The sequence below is a fragment of the Capra hircus genome, chromosome 15, assembly GCF_001704415.2.
Source record: "Capra hircus breed San Clemente chromosome 15, ASM170441v1, whole genome shotgun sequence".
Taxonomy (NCBI): Eukaryota; Metazoa; Chordata; class Mammalia; order Artiodactyla; family Bovidae; genus Capra; species Capra hircus.
Window position 1 is genome coordinate 35,336,825 of NC_030822.1, and position 20,954 is coordinate 35,357,778.

Consider the following 20,954-nt stretch of genomic DNA (forward strand, 5'->3'; position numbering starts at 1 on the left):
AAATGATGTGTCTGTCATTTGTTTTTGCTTTACCACAAATAGAAAAGGAAGCCAGTGAATCAGGCTTCTTTGTGCTAAAATAATGACAGAAGATAGAATATTAGAAAATAGAGTGAAAAGACTAAAACAGGGAAAGTCTTTTGTATTAGCATTATGCATATCAGACACGCTCAAATCCTGCAGTGACAGCCCTGAGGCTGAAGATAAGCTGTAAATAAATCCAGGAGACAGTTATTCCTAATTAGTTTTTATTGGTGAATAATAAGGATTATTAACATTAGGATAAGCAATGGAGAAGGAAATGACAATCAGTGTTCTTGCCTGGAGAATCCCAGGGACCAGGGAGCCTCATGGGCTTCCGCCTATGAGGTCACACAGAGTCGGACATGACTGAAGCGACTTAGCAGCAGGAAGCAATGGTTGTTCATGTTTAAAGACAATTCTCATAAAGGAAACATGTATTTTTATCTCGTTTAAATCTTGCTTCATCAGATTTTCATAATCTTATACATCAGTATTTGAAATTGGCTGATTTTAACTTTTTATAATCTAATGTTTGGAAAAAATACAAATAGGAAATGAGGTCCTTTGAACCTTAGAACAAATATCCAGGTAATGTTAAAATGAAGGCTATATTGGCAATTTTAACATTACTAATAATTTAAAAGTCTTCCCCTATACTGATATATGTATCAAATGGATATCTTAGAGCATCAGTCCCTAACCTTTTTGGCACCAGGAACTGGTTTTGTGGAAGACAATTTTTCCATGGCTAAGGGATAGGAGATGGTTTCAGAATGATTTAGGTACATTGTATTTATTTTGCACTTTATTTCTATTATATTTATATCAGCTCTACCTCAGATCATCAGACATTGGATCTCAGAGGTTGGGGACCCCTGTCTTGGAGGACATGCCAACTGACACTGGAGACTGATCTAAGCATATATTTCAGAATGTTTCCAGAACATGACAGTGACCATACACACCAAATTTTGAGATTAGTTGTTCCCTTACCTATGTATTCAACACCTGAAATATTGTCAGATGTATCAGGATCTAGGATTTGAGGATAAGGTCATGAGCAAAAGAGACTTAAATCTAAGTATATTTACAGGGAAATTAAAGAAATAAATAAATTCAGAAAATGATAAGTGCTATAAAGAAAAAAGGTAATACAACATGTTAGCATGATCTATGAGAAGTATGCTACCTTGGATGTAATTATTAAGGAAGTATTCCCTGTATAGGTGGTCTTTGAATTGAGATTATGAATGTTGGAAAGTTCATCATTTGAACATAAGGAGAATACTGTTCCAGTTAGTTGGAGCAATTAGTACAGAGTACTAAGCAAAGAAAAAGCAGAAGTCTAAGAAGTAGTAGAAGTCCTAGTGGGGGATACAGCCATGGGGAGGATAAGGCAGAGATGACAGGGAAGACCTGTTCACAAGTAGCAGAACTTCTGGCTCTAAACAAACAAAGGAAGATTGACTATGAGAAGGTGACTATCGTTGTAGGCCTGTCAGAATACTGGAGATCTTTTCAAAAGTAGAGTCTTTTGGAGAAATTTGGTATGGAAATAGGGTTCAGTCTTTAAAGCCAAACTTCTGATAGCATATGTAAAGAAAAAAAAAAGCTCTGCCATTGATGGCAATTCTGCTTTTCCAATTGTTCTTGCAAAAAAACTTTGGTGTCACCTTTTATTCCTCTCAATCTTTTATAACCTTCTTATGGACTCTCGGTAAATCTTGTGACCCATAACTTCAATTTTCACCTTAGTTCAAAAATCATTATCATTTCCTACCTGGATTATTGAAGTAAACTCCTCATTGGTTTTTCCAGTCCTGCCCATACTCCTCATGTTCTATTGGAAGCACTGTTCCATCCCTGCTCTGGAAATTACATGTGAAGGGATATGGATTGTAAAGACTGAGTAGTATGTGGAAGGCACTAAATACTTATTTAATGAATGAGTAATTGAGCTATCACAATGGCAAGAGGTCAGAATGAAGAAAATAATGGATACCAAAACATATATTCAATGAGGGTTTCAGGAAAGGGTTACTGAGGGTAAATATTGTGATAGTGGTTGAGGAAGGTTTAAATAAAAGATAAGGGTAGCAGCACGGATGTTACATGGTGTTCCTTGTGGTCTTCAGTTGAAACCATCACTGACACACTCAAATTTCCATAATCCTTGATCTTTGACTCACATCTCTCAGAACTGGTACTTGAATAGCTTGATAATCCCTTGCTTGATTTCCTGGGTTCGTACTCCATAAACAATGGGGTTCAGGGCTGGTGGGATGAGATGGTGCAAGACATTGAGAAGAATGGGTACCTCTGGGGACACTTTTTTCCCTGCCTTATTTGTGAAGATGAAGACTAGCAGCAATGTATAGAAGAAAAGTATAAGAATGAGATGGGAACCACAAGTACTCAAGGCTTTGGTGGATGCACCTCCTGACTGCAAATGCATAACAGCACTCAAGATGAAGCAGTAGGATAGCAAGATAAGGATCAGATCAGAACCCAGTAGGCACCAAACACTCACAAATTGGTAGAGCTTATTTAGGTGAATGTCTCCACAGGAGAGCTTTGCTACAGAAATGTTGGCACAGATACAGTTTTCCACTACATTGCTGGCACAGTAATTGAGTCTCGCAGCCAGAACTGGTGTAGGCAGCGTGGCCAGCAAATTGCGGAAGATGATGAAGATGGCTGCATTGATGACAAACTGTTCCGTGATGATGGATGGGTAGCGCAGTGGGTGGCAGATGGCCACGTAGCGGTCGTAAGCCATGACCAGAAAGGTGGAGGACTCCATGGGAAGGAATGTATTCATGATGAACATCTGCAGGAAGCAGCCCATAAAGCTGATGGGCTTCATGTCGAACCAGAAGATGAGCAGGACCTGCCAGAATTATTATTTTCAAAAGCAGTACATTCACTCCCACCCTAGGGTACCTGACTAACCCTTGGATAATCCTTTGATGGCTTCAACCACTCATATCCCTAAACCACAGTCTCATAATCCTAATGGGGACAGTGTCCTAATTCTAAATGCCTTCTACATGCATCCCAACTTCCAGAGCCCGATTTATACACTTTTCAACTATAGATCACACCATTTTGTTTAAAAAAATTTATTTCTAGTCTGTCTTCTCTTGATCTCTATAGTTCTTACCCAAGCTTCATATGGACACATCTGCTCATCTAAATGTATCACAAGGACGTCAAATCCAATAAGCCTAATACTTATATTTGGACACCCACCAACCTCTCCTTATACATAAGAAACATCTTCCAATTATGCCTCCTACCTCAGTATATGACAAAAATATACATCTAGTTACATTTTTTAAGTTTTTTAAATGTTGATCAGTTTTAAAGTCTTTATTGAACAATAAGTATTGTTACAATATTGCTTCTGTTTTATGTTTTGGTTTCTTGGCCTTGAGGCACATGGGATCTTAGCTCCCCCAACAGGTATCAAACCCACTCCATCTGCACTGGGAGGTGAAGTCATAAGCACTGGACTGCCAGGGAAGTCCCTAGTTATGTTTTAGAAAGAAAAGTCTTGAGCCCTTGAATATAAGGGTGGGGTGATTCAGAGTCAAGGAGAATCTCCTTAGAAGTAAAGAGAAAGTCAAAACTTGGAATATCACTGACTCAGACATTGAGAGAGGGCTTCTCAGTTTGAAAAAAAAATGTGAAACCTTAAAAATCATAGGCATTGAAAATGAGAGGAGACATATCTGGAAGCTGTGATAGACCTAGTATGATACTGTTGGCAACTCATTGAAAATTTTACAAGAGTATTTACATCTGCAAAGCAAGGTAGTGTTTAGAGAAAGATGATTGAATACCCAGGAGTAAATCCAGGGAGGGTCTGACCTTAGGGATGACTGTGAGGCAGAGGATGACATCCAGCACAGAAAGGATGGCAAGCAGGTAGTACATGGGCTCGTGCAGAGATGCCTCCTGCCAGATGGCAAGTAATAACAGAAAGTTGGCCCCAAGGGCCAAAACTAGGAGAGGAGCCAGGACTAGAGACAGCCAGTGCTGGGTATCCTGCATTCCTGGAAAGCAGATCATCAGGAATTCAGTCACCTGGGTCCCTGTGTGGTTGAGAGATAACACCATGGCTGGCAGGTAAGCCTGAAACTGACTGAAAGAAAAGAGATATGAATTCAGGGTTTGATTGTTACATTAGTAATCCCCTGACTGATTTATCTGCCTTCATTCTAGGCCATCAAGTTTCTCCATAATTCTATTGACATAAAATCTGTCTAAAATTTAAATTGGATAAAATCACTCTTTGTTAAAACATTTTCCTTAGCATTCATGACTTTACGTATCAAGAATAACTCCCTTCACATGAGTATGCTCCAACTCCACACATATAGACACAGCCCCTTATAGAGCATGTTTTGTTTTGTCTCACCTCCGTGTTTTAGCACATATCATATCCTTCTCCTAGAATTAACTCTCTTGCCCTTAAATAAATAGCTTCTGTTTGCCTCATTCTATCTGTGCCATGAGTTACACCTCTTAGAAATTTAAGGAAAAGACAATGTTTTTTCTTGTTACTCTTTGCACATATATATATAATTAAATGCTTCTTCCACTTCTTGTTCTCTGTGACCCTTAAACATCCTGAGCATGCTACTATTAAAGCATTAACAAAACTTCCTCATATTCCTTCACATTTCCTATTTGTCTTCCAAAAACTCTGTGTTCCATCTGCCAGCAGTGGAATCTTATCTCTTTATTATAGCACAAATAAAAATACCACATATCTGGTAACACAGTTAGCACTCAATAAGTACTATTAAGATAGGAGACTGATAGACTGTTGAAAGCATCATAACACCTTGCACTCATTTAACTTATTAATGCTATCTCCACATCTTGCTCTACCATTAACCACGGGCATTGTTGCTTAACACTCATTAAAAATCTGAACAAAACAAAATGGGTAAATATTTTAGTGCTGAGAGGAAAAAGAGAACAATAAGTACAAAAGACAGCTGCACAGTGTCTTATTTGCATGAGTCTTTGGTAAGTAACTGCTTAAAACAAACAAATTGTTTATCATTTCCTGAAAAAAGAAGAAAAATTAAAGAAATGAGGTTCTAAGAAAAGGGAAGAACTGAGGAATACTTAAACATGCCCCAGAATAAAAGCTCACAGACAGAAGGGTCAATTCCTTTAGAGTATCTTCTTAACCATCCAGGATCCTGCTGGTAAAGTAGTTTCCAGGTTGGGCTGTTCTCTCTCCTGAAGCAATAGATGGATTTCGGAGCACACACACACTAAATCTCCCTATCAAGGTTTGGAGATGTTTATTTTTCTTGACCCTGTAGTATGGGCATCTCATCAGGACTCTCTTTTATCTAGACCAGCAGTTCCTCAATACTAGTGTGCGTCAGAATCACCTGGAGAGTTTGTTGATGCACAGGTTGCCTGACGCACAGAGGATAGTCTGCAGAGTTACCAACTTTGTAGGTCCATCTGCAGGGAAGCTCTGCTCAGCTTTAGACACCAAACTGATTATTTCTCCCATTAACTTTAGACATTTAAGTACAATTCTGACCAATCTCTACTCTCCCTATTTGAAAATTATCTTCCTCCCATGGACTCTCTGGGAATTCTCTAGGTTTTTTTAATGGTTTTGTCTCTTCCTGGACCTACAGTTCTTAGCCACCTCTCCTGGTGGTTCATTTAGGTCATTAGGATCAGGGACAATTTTTTTAATTAATTTATTTATTTTAATTGGAGGCTAATTAGTTTACAATATTGTGGTGGATTTTGCCATATACTGAGATGAATCAGCCATGAGTGTACATGTGTCCCCCATCCTGAACCCCTCTCCCACCTCCCTCCCCATCCCATCCCTCAGGGTTGTACCAGTGCACCAGATTTGAGTGCTCTGTTTCATGTATCAAACTTGGATTGATGATATATTTTACTTATGGCAATATACGTGTTTCAATTCTATTCTCTCATATCATCCCACCCTCGCCTTCTCCCACAGAGTCCAAAAGTCTGTTCTTTAAATCTGTGTCTCTTTTGCTGTCTTGCATATAGGATCATCATTACCATCTTTCAAAATTCCATATATGTGCGTTAATATACTGAACTGGTGTTTTTCTTTCTGACTTACTTCACTTTGTATACTCAGCTCCAGTTTCATCCACCTCATTAAAACTGATTCAAATGAGTTCTTTTTAATAGCTGAGTAATATTCCATTGTGTATATGTACCACAGCTTTCTTATCCATTCATCTGCTGATGGACATCTAGGTTGCTTCCATGTCTTAGCTTTTGTAAACAGTTCTGCAATGAACATTGGGGTACATGTGTCTCTTTCAATTCTGGTTTCCTCAATGTGTATACTCAGCAGTGGGATTGCTGGGTCATATGGCAGTTCTATTTCCAGTTTTTTAAGGAATCTCCACACTGTTCTCCATAGTGGCTGTACTTGTTTGCATTCCCACCAACAGTGGGTTAGGTTTCCTTTTCTCCTCACCCTCTCCAGCATTTATTGTTTGTAGACTTTTTGATAGCAGCCATTCTGACTGGCTTGAGATGTTACCTCATTGTGGTTTTGATTTGCATTTCTCTGATAATGAGTGATGTTGAGCAACTTTTCGTGTGTTTGTTAGTCGTTTGTATGTCTTCTTTGGAGAAATGTCTGTTTAGTTTTTTGGTCCATTTTTTGATTGGGTCGCTTATTTTTCTGATATTGAGCTGCTTGTATATTTTTGAGATTAATTCTTTGTCAGTTGCTTCGTTTGCTATTATTTTCTCCCATTCTGAAGGCTGTCTTTTCACCTTGCTTATAGTTTCCTTCGTTGTGCAAAAGTTTTGAAGTTTAATTAGGTCCCATTTGTTTATTTTTGCTTTTATATCCACTACTCTGGGAGGTGGGTCATAGAAAATCCTGCTGTGATTTAAGTCAGAGAGTGTTTTGCCTATATTCTCCTCTAGGAGTTTTATAGTTTCTGGTCTTACACTTAGCTCTTTAATCCATTTTGAGTTTATTTTTGTATTTGCTGCTAGAAAGTGTTCTAGTTTCATTCTTTTACAGGTGGTTGACCAATTTTCCCAGCACCATTTGTTAATGAGATTGTCTCTACTCCATTGTATATTCTTGCCTCCTTTATCAAAGATAAGGTGTCCATAGGTGCATGGATTTATCTCTGGGATTTCTATTTTGTTCCATTGATCTATATTTCTGTCTTTGTGCCAGTACCATACTATCTTGATGACTGTAGCTTTGTAGTAGAGCCTGAAGTCAGGTAGGTTGATTCCTCCAGTTCCATTATTCTTTCTCAAGATTGCATTGGCTATTCAAGGTTTTTTGTGTTTCCATACAAATTGTGAAATTATTTGTTCTAGTTCTGTGAAAAATACTGTTGGTAGCTTGATAGGGATTGCACTGAATCTATGGATGGCTTTAGATGGTATACTCATTTTCACTATATTGATTCTTCCAATCCATGAACATGGTATATTTCTCCATCTATTTGTGTCATCTTTTGTTTCTTTCATCAGTGTTTTATAGTTTTCTATCTATAGGCATTTTGTTTCTTTAGGTAGATTTATCCCTACAGCAAATTAGCAAAGAAACACAAACTTTAAATGATACAATGGACCAGGTAGACCTAATTGATATCTATGTTTTTTCTTCATGGCAGTTGGCACAAATTCAGACATTAACAATATGCCTCTAATAATTCAAGAAGGACTGCTCTCTAGTCAGACTCCCAGACTTCCATGAGCTCAGTTGACCCACACTCTAATGTGCTCATGCTCTTCTGATATCAGTGATCTTCAGGGTCTTCACATACTAACAGCTGCAGCTATAATAACATTCTCTGAAGTAAACAGTAAGTAAAGTTGAGGACCAAACTGCAAGTGTCACTTATGCTTGGCTTTCCAATGTACTGTTCCCAAAAATACTTACAGAGAGAGTCTGTGCCAAATAATAGTAACCGTTCGACAACCCAGCTGCTTTCAGACAATGTGTGACTCCTCCTCTTGGCCTCCCACTCTGGCTTTACCCAGATGAAGATGCTGTGTCTATAACAGTCACTGTTATGCAGCTGGAAACATGAAGAGTTGGTTTAAGAATACTGCTCCCTTGGGTTCCTGCCTCCCTGCAGATACACACACACTTTCAGTATAAAAAGAGAGAATTTTGCATTTAAACTCAGATGAAATGAGAAATCAGTGACCAGCTTACATTTTCTCTTGAGATGTCTGAGAGTTACATAAACTGAGATATTATTGGTGATGGAAAGAAGTATCACTCAGAGACTTGGAAGATGTATTTAAGAGATCCTTTAAAAAGACAAATGTCATTAGATAAGAAATGACTTCCTCCTACATATTAGCTACATTCTAGAAAAACTGTTTTTTTTTTAAATAAGTACTTTATGATGATTTATTTTACTATTGAGTGAAAGTGTTAGTGGCTCAGTCATGTCTGACTCTTGGCAACCCCATGGACTGTATAACCTGCCATGCTCCTCTGTCCATGTAATTCTCCAAGCAAGAATACTGGAGTGGGTAGCCATGCCCTCTTCTAGGGAATCCTCCCATCCCAGAGACCTAACCCAGGTCTCCTGCATTAAAAGCAGATTGTTTACCATTTGAGCCATGAGGGAAACTATTAATTTTTAGTTATTAAATTTTATAAATATCTTTTTTAATTTATTTATGTTTTAATTGAAGGATAATTTCTTTACAGAATTTTGTTGTTTTCTGTCAAACCTCAACATGAATCAGCCATAGGTATACATATATCCCCTCCCTCTTGAACCTAGAAATATCTTTACACAGGAAAAAATATGTCACTTAAGTAAAAACAAATATATGGATAAATAGAAACTTTCTATTCTCTAGTTTCACAAAATTTCACCCAAAAAATGAAACAGCAATAGTAAGGTGAATAATTGCAGGGATGTGTAGTAAATCTGTAAGCACACGTAGAAGGACATATCCTGAAAATAATGAGCTCGGAACAACTGGAAAAGTGGTCATATAGGAGAGCACTTGAGAAGTTTTGTACTGGGTTAGAATTAGTTTTGGGAATCGTGAAACAGAGAAGAGAGAGCAGTTTAAAGCTATTGTTTTGATGAAAGACAATACCATGGAAGTAAATTATTTGATAATTTTTTAAAGAGTGACTAACTTCATCATGGGCTTCCCAGGTGGCTCAGTGGTAAAAGAACACCCCTGCCAATGCAGGAGACACAGCAAATGTGGGTTTGACCCCTGGGTGGGAAGTATCCCCTGGAGTAGGAAATGGCAACCCACTCCAGTATTCTTGTCTATAAAATTTCATGGACAGAGAAGCCTTGCAGGCTATAGTCCACAGAGTTGCAATGAGTTGGACATTACTGAGCCACTGAGCACACAGCTTCATCATAGACCAGCTATACTAGAGAATATCCTCAAATGATTTATAAAATAACATATACTGCTGTTGCTGCTGCTGCTGCTGCTGCTGCTGCTGCTGCTGCTGCTGCTGCTGCTAAGTCACTTCAGTCGTGTCTGACTCTGTGCAACCCCATAGACGGTAGCCTACCAGGCTGCCCTGTCCCTGGGATTCTCTGGGCAAGAATACTGGAGTGGGTTGCCATTTCCTTCTCCAATGCATGCATGCATGCTAAGTCACTTCAGTCGTGTCCGACTCTGTGCAACCCTATGGACAGCAGCCCACCAGGCTCCCTTGTCCATGGGATTCTCCAGGCAAGAATACTGGACTGTTCAAAAAGGGGTATGGTCACAAAAAGGAGCAAATTAATCCTAGGACTACTGACCAAAATCTGAGTCTCCACTATTTTTAGGGTGATCATGGAAGGAATTGCAAAGAGTAAAACCACTTATCTTTGTTCAATTAATCCACTAATTTGTAAGTCTGAATTCTATGGGAAGACAAGGTAGCACCAGGACAGGATATAAGAATTGACACAACAAAGCTGAAAGTAGAATGAGAAAGTCAATTTAACTATATATCCAAGATAAGCAGGTCTAATCACACTAGGACCACAGCCTTGTTCAACTCAATGAAACTAAGCCATGCCCTGTGGGGCCACCCAAGATGGGTGGGTCATGGTGGAGAGGTCTGACAGAAGGTGGTCCACTGGAGAAGGGAATGGCAAACCACTTCAGTATTCTTGCCTTGAGAACCCCATGAACAGTATGAAAAAGCAAAATGATAGGATACTGAAAGAGGAACTCCCTAGGTCAGTAGGTGCCCAATATGCTACTAGAGATTAGTGGAGAAATAACTCCAGAAAGAATGAAGGGAGGGAGTCAAAACAAACAAGCAAACAAACAAAAAATACCCAGTTGTGAATGTGACTGGTGAGAGAAGCAAGGTCTGATGCTGTGAAGAGCAATATTGCATAGGAACCTGGAATGTTAGGTCCATGAATCAAGGCAAATTGGAAGTGGTCAAACAGGAGATGGCAAGAATGAACACTGACAGTCTAGGAATCAGTGAACTAAAATGGACTGGAATGGGTGAATTTAACTCAGATGACCATTATATCTACTACTGTGGGCAGGAATCCGTTAGAAGAAATGGAGTAACCACCATGGTCAACAAAAGTCCGAAATGCAGTTCTTGGATGCAATCTCAAAAAGGAAAGAATGATATCTGTTCGTTTCCAAGGCAAACCATTCATATCACAGTAATCCAAGTCTATGCCCCAACCAGTAATGCTGAAGAAGCTGAAGTTAAACAGTTCTATGAAGACCTACAAGACCTTTGAGAACTAACACCCAAAAAAGATGTCCTTTTCATTATAGGGGACTGGAATGCAAAAGTAGGAGGTCAAAAAACACCTGGTGTAACAGGCAAATTTGGCCTTGGAATGCAGAATGAAGCAGGGCAAAGACTAATAGACTTTTGCCAAGAGAATGCACGGGTCATAGCAAACACCCTCTTCCAACAACACAAGAGAAGACTCTACACATGGACATCACCAGATGGTCAACACCAAATCAGATTGATTATATTTTTTGCAGCCAAAGATGGAGAAGCTCTATACAGTCAACAAAAACAAGACCAGGAGCTGACTGTGGCTCAGATCATGAACTCCTTATTACCAAATTCAGACTTAAATTGAAGAAAGTAGGGAAAACCACTAGACCATTCAGGTATGACCTCAATAAAATCCCTTATGATTATACAGTGGAAGTGAGAAATAGATTTAAGGAACTAGATCTGATAGATAGAGTGCCTGATGGACTATGGCAAAGGTTCATGACATTGTACAGGAGACAGGGATCCAGACCATCCCCATGGAAAAGAAATGAAAAAAAGCAAAATGGCTGTCTGGGAAGGCCTTACAAATAGCTGTGAAAAGAAGAGAAGCAAAAAGCAAAGGAGAAAAGAAGAGATATAAGCATCTGAATGCAGAGTTCCAAAGAATAGCAAGAAGAGATAAGAAAGCCTTCCTCAGAGATCAATGCAAAGAAATAGAGGAAAACAACAGAATGGGAAAGACTAGAGATTTCTTCAAGAAAATTAGAGATACCAAGGGAACGTTTCAAGCAAAGATGGGCTCGAAAAAGGACAGAAATGGTCTGGACCTAACAGAAGCAGAAGATATTAAGAGGTGGCAAGAATACACAGTAGAACTGTACAAAAAAGATCTTCATGACCAAGATAATCACGATGGTATGATCACTCACCTAGAGCCAGACATCCTGAAATGTGTAGTCAAGTGGGCCTTAGAAAGCAGCACTACAAACAAAGCTAGTGGAGGTGATGGAATTCCAGTTGAGCTATTTCAAATCCTGAAAGATGATGCTGTGAAAGTGCTGTACTCAATATGTCAGCAAATTTGGAAAACTCAGCAGCGGCCACAGGACTGGAAAAGGTCATTTTTCATTCCAATCCCAAAGAAAGGCAATGCCAAAGAAAGCTCAAGCTACTGCACAATTGCATTCATCTCACACAATAGTAAAGTGAACTTCCTGATGTTCAAGCTGGTTTTAGAAAAGGCAGAGGAACCAGAGATCAAATTGCCAACATCCATTGGATCATTGAAAAAGCAAGACAGTTCCAGAAAAACATCTATTTTTGCTTTATCGACTATGCCAAAGCCTTTGACTGTGTGGATCACAATCAACTGTGGAAAATTCTGAAAGAGATGGGAATACCAGACCACCTGACCTGCCTCTTGAGAAACCTATATGCAGGTCAGGAAGTAACAGTTAGACATGTTGCTTGGATGTGGAACAACAGACTGGTTCCAAATAGGAAAAGGAATACGTCAAGGCTATATATTGCCACCCTGCTTATTTAACTTATATGCAGAGTACATCATGAGAAACGCTGGACTGGAAGAAGCACAAGCTGGAATCAAGATTGCCAGGAGAAGTATCGATAACCTCAGATATGCAGATGACATCACCCTTATGGCAGAAAGTGAAGAGGAACTCAAAAGCGTCTTGATAAAAGTGAAAGAGGAAAGTGAAAAAGTTGGCTTAAAGCTCAACATTCAGAAAATTAAGATCATGGCATCTGGTCCCATCACTTCATGGGAAATAGATGGGGAAACAGTGGAAACAGTGTCAGACTTTATTTTTTTGGGCTCCAAAGTCACTGCAGATGGTGATTGCAGCCATGAAATTAAAAGACGGTTACTCCTTGGGAGAAAAGTTATGACCAACCTAGATGGCATATTGAAAAGCAGAGACATTACTTTGCCAACAAAGGTCCGTCTAGTCAAGGCTATGGTTTTCCAGTGGTCATGTATAGATGTGAGTGTTGGACTGTGAAGAAAGCTGAGTGCCGAAGAATTGATGCTTTTGAACTGTGGTGTTGGAGAAGACCTTTGAGAGTCCCTTGGACTGCAAGGAGATCCAACCAGTCCATTCTGAAGGAGATCAGCCCTGGAATTTCTTTGGAAGGAATGATGCTAAAGCTGAAATTCCAGTACTTTGGCCACCTCATGTGAAGAGTTGACTCATTGGAAAAGACTATGATGCTGGGAGGGATTAGGGGCAGGAGGAGAAGGGGACAACAGAGGATGAGATGGCTGGATGGCATCACCGACTCGATGGACATGAGTTTGAGTGAACTCCAGGAGATGGTGATGGACAGGGAGGCCTGGTGTGCTGTGATTCATGGGATCGCAAAGAGTCAGACATGACTGAGCGACTGAACTGACTGACTGAAGATAAGCAGGAGAGAATGGGAATGCACATGGTGCCTGAAATATGATAGAAAAGTCAGGTAGGACAAGATGAAGTCAGAAGTTGACAAAGTACATCTGAAAAAAGAATACTCATTTTCGCTTAAAATATGCCCATACACACACACACACACACACACACACACACACACACACACACACACGAGCCATTGTTAATTTTCTTTTATTCATTAAAAAGAAGGAAAGAACTATGAGACATTCATGTTCCAGAGAAATGACATTAGATAAGTAACGAGATCTGGCAGAACTAAGGGAGACAGCTCTATTCACTCAACTATAAGAATCGAAGTTTCGGAGCCAGCTTCTACATCACCACAAGAGATACATCCATGGCACAAACCAGTTTGAACTGTGTCAGGTGGAACTAAGAGATCTAACATATAGCAAAGTATTAAGCAATTAAAGAAACTGAGAGCCATTGAAAATGATTACAGTAACATTTATTTCTCTTTTTTCTTGTAACTGAAGTACAATATTAGTTTTAGGTATACAACATAGTGATTTGCTATTTTTACACATTACAAAATGATCACCATGGTAAGTCTAGGTACCATCTGTCACCACGCAGAGTTATTACAATACTATTGGCTATATTTCCTACACTGTGCATTACATTTATTTTATAGATGAAATTTTTTATTTCTTAATGCCCTTTATCTATCTCACCTGTTCCTACCCTCACAAACACACACACACATATACACACACGCAACACACACAACACACAATGCTCATCCCTTCTGACAGTAACCAAAAATCAGATGTTGGCAAGGATGTGGAGAAAAGGGGACCCTTGCACACTATTGGTGGGAATGTAAATTGCTGCATCTACAATGTACAAAAGTTGACAAGTCCCTCTCAAAAATACTAAAAATAGAACTACCATATGATCCAGAAATTCCACATCTGGGTGTTTATCCAAAGAAAAGGAAGACACTAATTCAAAAAGATACATGCACCCTTATGTACATTGAGGCATTATTTACAATAGCCCAGATATGGAAGCAGCTTGAATGTCCATCTATACATAAATGGATAAAGAAAATGTGGTTATATATAAACAACTATTATGCAGGCATTTTTTAAAAGAATAAAATTTTGCCATTTGAAACAAAATTAGACCTAGAGGACATGCTAAGTGAAAGAAGTCAGACAGAGAAGGGACAAATACTACATGATTTCACTTATATATGAAATCTAAAAAGTAAGACCAACAAACAAAACACAATAGAAGCAAACTCATAGAAACAGTTTTTCTTTATTTGAAAAATAATATCACTCTAGTTAAGCTCTTGTAACTATGGCTTGATAAGTCCCTCTTACATAGATAAGGCCAGGGGAAACATTCAGGTAACTCCAGAATGCAAAAGACTAAGTTTCCAGTAAGTGAAATAGAAAGTAGGAACAAAGTTACGGATATCTTCATAATCAACTCTAACACTGGAGAAAGCAACATCCAAACTTATTCCCGCAGTCATGCCTCAGGATAATCATTGACTGTTAGCAATTTCTGTTCCCAAGATTAGGACTCTCACATTTTACCTCTTATAACCTCCTGAGCAGTTTCTGGATTCCCTGCTTGATCTCCTTGGTTCTCACACCATAAACAATGGGGTTCAGAGCTGGGGGGATGCGGTGGTGCAGGATGTTGAGCAGGATGGGGACATCTGGGGGAATCCTCTTCCTGGCCAGGTTAGTGATGACCAGGACCAGCAGGACTGTGCTGAAGAAGAGGATGAGGATGAAGTGAGAACCACAGGTGCTCAGGGCCTTAGCAGCAGCTCCCTCAACCTTGATCTTTAGCACAGCTTTCAGGATACAAGAGTAGGAGAGAATGATAAGGATGAGGTCAGAGCCCAGTAGGGTCCAGCCTGCCACAAACTGGTAGAGCCGATTGAAGGTGATGTCATCACAGGAGGGTTTGGACACAGAGAGGTTAGTGCAGATGCAGTTCTTGATGATGTTCTCTGCACAGTATCTCAGTCGGGAGGAAAGAATGGGGATAGGCATAGTAAGAAGGCCATTCCGGGCCACTACAAAGATGGCAGCGCTAGCTACAAATTGGTTAGTGATGACAGACGGGTAATGCAAAGGGTTGCAGATGGCCACATAGCGGTCATAGGCCATGACCATGAATGTGCAGGACTCCATGGTCAGGAAACTGTTCATGATGAACATCTGGAGGAAGCAGCCTGAGAAACTGATGGCTTTATTGTCAAACCAGAAGATGGCCAGGACCTTGGGGATGACGGTGAGGCAGAGCACCACGTCCAGCAGGGAGAGGAGGCTGAGCAGGCAGTACATGGGCTCGTGCAGAGAGGCCTCCAGCCGGATGGTGACCAGAAGGGTGGCGTTGGCCCCCATGGCCAGGAGGAAGAGGAGACTGAGGAGCAGGGACAGCCAGTGCTGCCAGCTCTGGTAGTTAGGGAAGCAGATGAGGAGGAATTCGGAGACTGGGGGAGAGGGAGTAGTTGCTGAGTGATCCCATGTAATTTTGATCACAGCTGACCCTTTGGAAAATCTGAAAGACAAGAGAAAATCCATTCCGACAACATGACTACCTATGGGAAAGTAACTTATTTTCCAAAGAAGCACTGAAAAATGATAATAGTGGAGTGAGTATTTCATAAGTATAAACACATCACTTTTAAAATATAAACTCATTTATTCTATTAAAATTCTACAAATAAAATGATAGTAAAATGACCATATTTCCGCTTTAGCTTGAATAATTCCCATTTTTCCCCTTCTCATTGTTCACAGTTTCCCAACTTCTGAATCTCAAATCTGAATTTATAGCTGAAGCTCTTAGCCACTAAAATTTCTGCCTCTATTTGCAAAAACACTTATATAGGCCTTGAGGCTGTATCAGCATAGGCCCTGCATGAATGCCTATTCTTGTTCTTCCAGCAAGAGAGGACAATACAGGCAAAGCAGAAACCAGGCCTATGTGCCTCGCCAGAAAATACCAGACTTTAGAATTATGACTATCATTTTACAGAAAATTGCACCTTAAAGAGTTCTAAAAAGAAAAATTTTGCAATAAGATGTTGTGGGGAGGGAGGTGGGAGGGGGGTTCATGTTTGGGAACGCATGTAAGAATTAAAGATTTTAAAATTTTAAAAAAAATTAAAAATAAATAAAAATAAATAAAAATTTAAAAAAAAAAAAAAAAAAAAAAGAATGTATGGAAAAGTCTCCTAATGCAAGCAGTTGGGAGAAGAAAAAGAAATTTTAGGCGTCAATGTATGTGCATGCTAAGTAAGTCGTGTCTGACTCTTTGCGACCCCATGGACTGTAGTACTCCAGTCTTCTCTGTCCAAGGGATTTTCCAGGCAAGAATACTGGAGTGGGTTGCCATGCCCACCTCCAGGGGATTTTCCCAACCCAAGGATGGAAACCAGGTCTTCTGCAGCTCCTGCATTGCAGGTGGATTCTTCACTGCTGAGCCACCAGGGAAGCCCCTTAATAGTCAACAGTTTGGGTTTACAGGTACTATTATAGGAGTGAGTGATAGCAGCTCGTGCTGTATTTATCTGACCACACATGGATTCCCCATCATTCACAAACACAGATAAACAGATTTCCACATGTTCCTGGCCTGGTTCACTATAACCACTTATGAATAAATCTAAGATACTTATGAAATCACCTTATAAATGGTTGTCATACTAAAACTTAGAACATTGGTTGATGGGCCCCAGTGACATTTTGTTTTTGTTTTTTTGTTTGTTTGTTTGTTTGGCTGTACCACACAGCATGCAAGTGTCCAGGGATGTAATTATGTAATTCTCTCTCCAGGGATGAAAGCTGCGCCCCCCTACAGTAAGCACAGAGTCTTAACCATTTAATGGCCAGGGAAGTCCCTGTTTTTAATACTCTGAGGAATCCCAAACTCAGCCAATTTTTATCAACAATGGCAGTGGTCCTAATGAGTTTTGGACCCTCCTAGATTCAACTTCCTTCTCCTTTCTGAGAAAGTAGAAGCCTGTTCCTCCAAACTAAGAAGTAAGTGTGAATATCTGAAGGCAAATTTCAAAGTTGGAAGAAACAAATTTGCTCTTCTGTTTTGCCTCATATGTTATCACTTTCCAGACCGCCTATAGCAGCACTTCTAACAGAAATACAATGCGGGCCACATGCACAATTTTAAATTTCTAGTAGCCAGCTTAAAAAATTTAAAGGAAACATGTGAAGTTAATTTTAATAATATGTTATTTTACTCAACATATCCAAAATATTGTTACTTTAACATGTAATCAATATAAAAAACTGTTAAAGAGATGTTTTACATTCTTTGTTTTTTGTATGAAATATTTAAAATTAAGTGTGCATTTTACACTCACAGCACCTCTCACATCTTCTGACTGGGTACTGGCTACAGGATTGAACATCAGTCTCTAGAGTTTGGGGAAAGCTGAATGTTTCTCTCTCTCTCTCTCTCTCTCTCTCTCTCTCTCTCTCTCTCTCTCTCTCTTTTTCTTTGCTTGAACTATGGTTTGCTCTTGGTGTTGGTCACGTGGCATTTACGATTCCTGTATTACATATGGGAACTCCTTTCATTTGGTTCTATTTCTGGGTCAGCTCAAAATTATAGTTCTTATTTTCTTTTTCAGTACACCCCATCAAGTTTCCTTTAGAAATTTCCTAGCAAAGTGATCCTTCAGCTTCATGATGGGAACACCTCCTTTAGGACAGAGATAATCCATACCTCCAGAGCTCTCATCTTAGATAAAACAGACATACCAGAGACTAGGGCTTCCCACCAACACTAACCTCCCTGACTCAGACTAGATATCAACTTCCTCCCATCCTCCCTAAACCAGTGATGTTATTTGATTTTTTTTAGAATCAATGTAACTATTCAGTAAAGAATGCCAAAATGTCCAGATATCTCCAAATCTGGTCCTAGGAACACCATTCTTTCACATAAGATATATTTGGAAGCTGGAACTAGGTTTTGTTAACAAAGCATGGCAAAAGAGCTAAGGTTCAAAAGGTAAAATTGGAACCTTAAAACAGCTGTAACTTCAGACATAAATCCAGATAAAAACTCTTTATTGTGTTCATCAGACCATACGAACTTACCAGATTCCACTTACCTTAAGGAAATACATAGATTTCTACAAACTCATCTGCTTTCTTTCCAGCTGGTTATTGTGTTCTTTTCCCTGGATCAGTGAACTGAAAATATTGACTCTGCACACAGAGCCAAGTCCTCTGGAGAGCATGAAGGCTCGAGCAATAGAAAAGCTCTTCTGTCTTAGCTAGAGAAATAGTAAAAAGCACTGGGGGGACACAGCAGGATGAAACAGGAGGGCAAGGCAGGGGTAATCAAGGCAGCTGAGATTACTGGCACTTTCTCTTCTGGTGCTTCTAGAGCAATCTTCAAGAGCAGGGGCTGAATTACAGTTGAAAATATAAACTCTTGCTCTCCAGTTGCCACAGGAAATAATGAATGTATAAATTTAGTTCAAGAACACTTACTCAGACAACTCAGTGGATAATACACAGCTTACACTAGAAACACTTTGCTCCCATTTGAAAGCTGTGATGTACCACGTTTTTGGAAAGTGGTAGACTGATTATGCAGAACCAGACCTGCTTTAGTTCTGCTAGAAGAATTTATTCTCTCTGTTTATAATGAATACCTGAAGCTCTACATGCCTCATCATCCCATCTTAATTATTTTCCAGGATACAAACCAGACCTACCAGCTTGAGGAGACTGATCTGTGAGCTACTGTGATTTATGACTGTTTGCTGCACCTTCTGGTCCAGCCCTCCAGAGGATCCAGAGGCTATTTTTATCTCCATGGACTCTACTCTGTCCCTTCTTTCCCACAGCCCACAGTGGGGCTAAGACCATTTTAGACATCTGAACCTAGAGCATAGGCCCATTTCTTGTGAAGGTAAGGAGAGGAGGAGAAAAAGAAAGTGGTGAGGGAGGAATGGGGTAAAAGGAAGGGGAGAACATGGAGTGGAAAAAACACATACACACACAAAAAAATTCAATGTGGAAGTTGTGACAAATAGGTAGAGAGTTGAACCAGGAAGACTTGTGGGGAAACTGGGGCAGTCTACATAAGGAGTATAAATGTTTGAATAATAAATATTCAAGACTGAGGACAGAGAGAAATTTATTTCAGACATTAAGTGTACGCTTAGAAAAGTCACATTTAGATGAGGATTTAACTTTGTTGTCATTGTTCAGTCACTAAGTCGTGTCCAATTCTTTGTGTCCCTATGGACTGCAGCACACCAGGCTTCCCTATCTTTCACTATCTCCCAGAGTTTGCTCAAACTCATGTCCATTGAGTAGGAATATTATCCATTCAGTTCAGTTCAGTCGCTCAGTCGTGTCCGACTCTGCGACCCCATGAATCGCAGCATGCCAGGCCTCCCTGTCCATCACCAACTCCCGGAGTTCACTCAGACTCATATCCATCGAGTCAGTGATGCCATCCAGCCATCTCATCCTCTGTCGTCCCCTTATCCTCCTGCCCCCAATCCCTCCCAGCATCACAGTCTTTTCCAATGAGTCAACTCTTCCCATGAGATGTCCAAAGTACTGGAGTTTCAGCTTCAGCATCATTCCCTCCAAAGAAATCCCAGAGCTAATCCCTTTCAGAATGGACTGGTTGGACCTCCTTGCAGTCCAGGGGACTCTCAAGAGTCTTCTCCAACATCATAGTTCAAAAGCATCAATTCTTCAGTGCTCAGCTTTCTTCACAATCCAACTCTCACATCCATGCATGACCACTGGAAAAACCATAGCCTTGACTAGACGGACCTTTGTTGGCAAAGTAATGTCTCTGCTTTTCAATATGCTATCTAAGTTGGTCGTAACTTTTCTTCCAAGGAGTAAGTGTCTTTTAATTTCATGGCTGCAGTCACCATCTGCAGTGACTTTGGAGCCGTAAAAAATAAAGTCTGACACTGTTTCCACTGTTTCCCCATCTATTTCCCATGAAGTGATGGGACCAGATGCCATGATCTTAATTTTCTGAATGTTGAGCTTTAAGCCAACCTTTTTCACGCTTCCTACTTTCACTTTCATCAAGAGGCTTTTGAGTTCCTCTTCACTTTCTGCCATAAGGGTGATGTCATCTGCATATCTGAGGTTATTGATATTTCTCCTGGCAATCTTGATTCCAGCTTGTGCTTCTTCCAGCCCAGCATTTCTCATGATATACTTTGCATATAAGTTAAAAAAGCAGAGTGACAATACACAGCCTTGACGTACTCCTTTTCCTATTTGGAACCAGTCTGTTGTTCCACGTCCAGTTCTAACTGTTGCTTCCTGACCTGCATATAGGTTTCTCAAGAGGCAGGTCAGGTGGTCTGGTATTCCCATCTGTTTCAGAATTTTCCACAGTTGATTGTGATCCACACAGTCAAAGGCTTATTATCCATTAAAGAGGGTCATTTCCTTATGGTGAGTGCATGCAAAATGAGCATGAAGTGTAATGTGCTACAGATGTATTACTTTCCCTTATTATCTACTGCGCAGTGGCTTAAATGGACGTAGGAAAGGACAAATGAAAGATTTAGTATTAATGATAGGACAATAAGGGCATTAAAATCTGACTCACTCACTGGGTTGGAGAAGGCAATGGCAACCCACTCCTGTACTCTTGCCTGGAAAATCCCATGGACAGAGGAGCCTGGTAGGCTGCAGTCCATGAGGTCGCTAAGAGTCAGACAC

At 39.9% G+C, this 20,954-nt stretch overlaps 2 protein-coding genes across 2 annotated transcripts; both read right to left on the reverse strand.

Moving 5' to 3' along the window:
* LOC102189605 (olfactory receptor 56A4-like) lies at nt 2,219–4,146 on the reverse strand. The gene is made up of 2 exons (XM_005689793.2): nt 3,898–4,146; nt 2,219–2,914 (listed from the first exon to the last, which is right to left on the reverse strand). The coding sequence occupies exons 1-2, from the start codon at nt 4,144–4,146 to the stop codon at nt 2,219–2,221; spliced, it is 945 nt and encodes a 314-aa protein (XP_005689850.1).
* Nucleotides 14,793–15,791, reverse strand: LOC108637613 (olfactory receptor 56A4-like). The gene has a single exon (XM_018058915.1). It carries the CDS (start codon nt 15,789–15,791, stop codon nt 14,793–14,795), a length of 999 nt encoding a protein of 332 aa, XP_017914404.1.

Bases quoted from the DNA above. Each gene is read 5' to 3' on its own strand.
- LOC102189605 (XM_005689793.2), bottom strand. From the start codon at position 4,146: ATGGTGTTATCTCTCAACCACACAGGGACCCAGGTGACTGAATTCCTG. The intron at 2,915-3,897 runs GTCAGACCCTCC...TAATTCTGGCAG, and splicing joins GCCTCACAGTCATCCCTAAG to GTCCTGCTCATCTTCTGGTT.
- LOC108637613 (XM_018058915.1), bottom strand. From the start codon at position 15,791: ATGGATTTTCTCTTGTCTTTCAGATTTTCCAAAGGGTCAGCTGTGATC.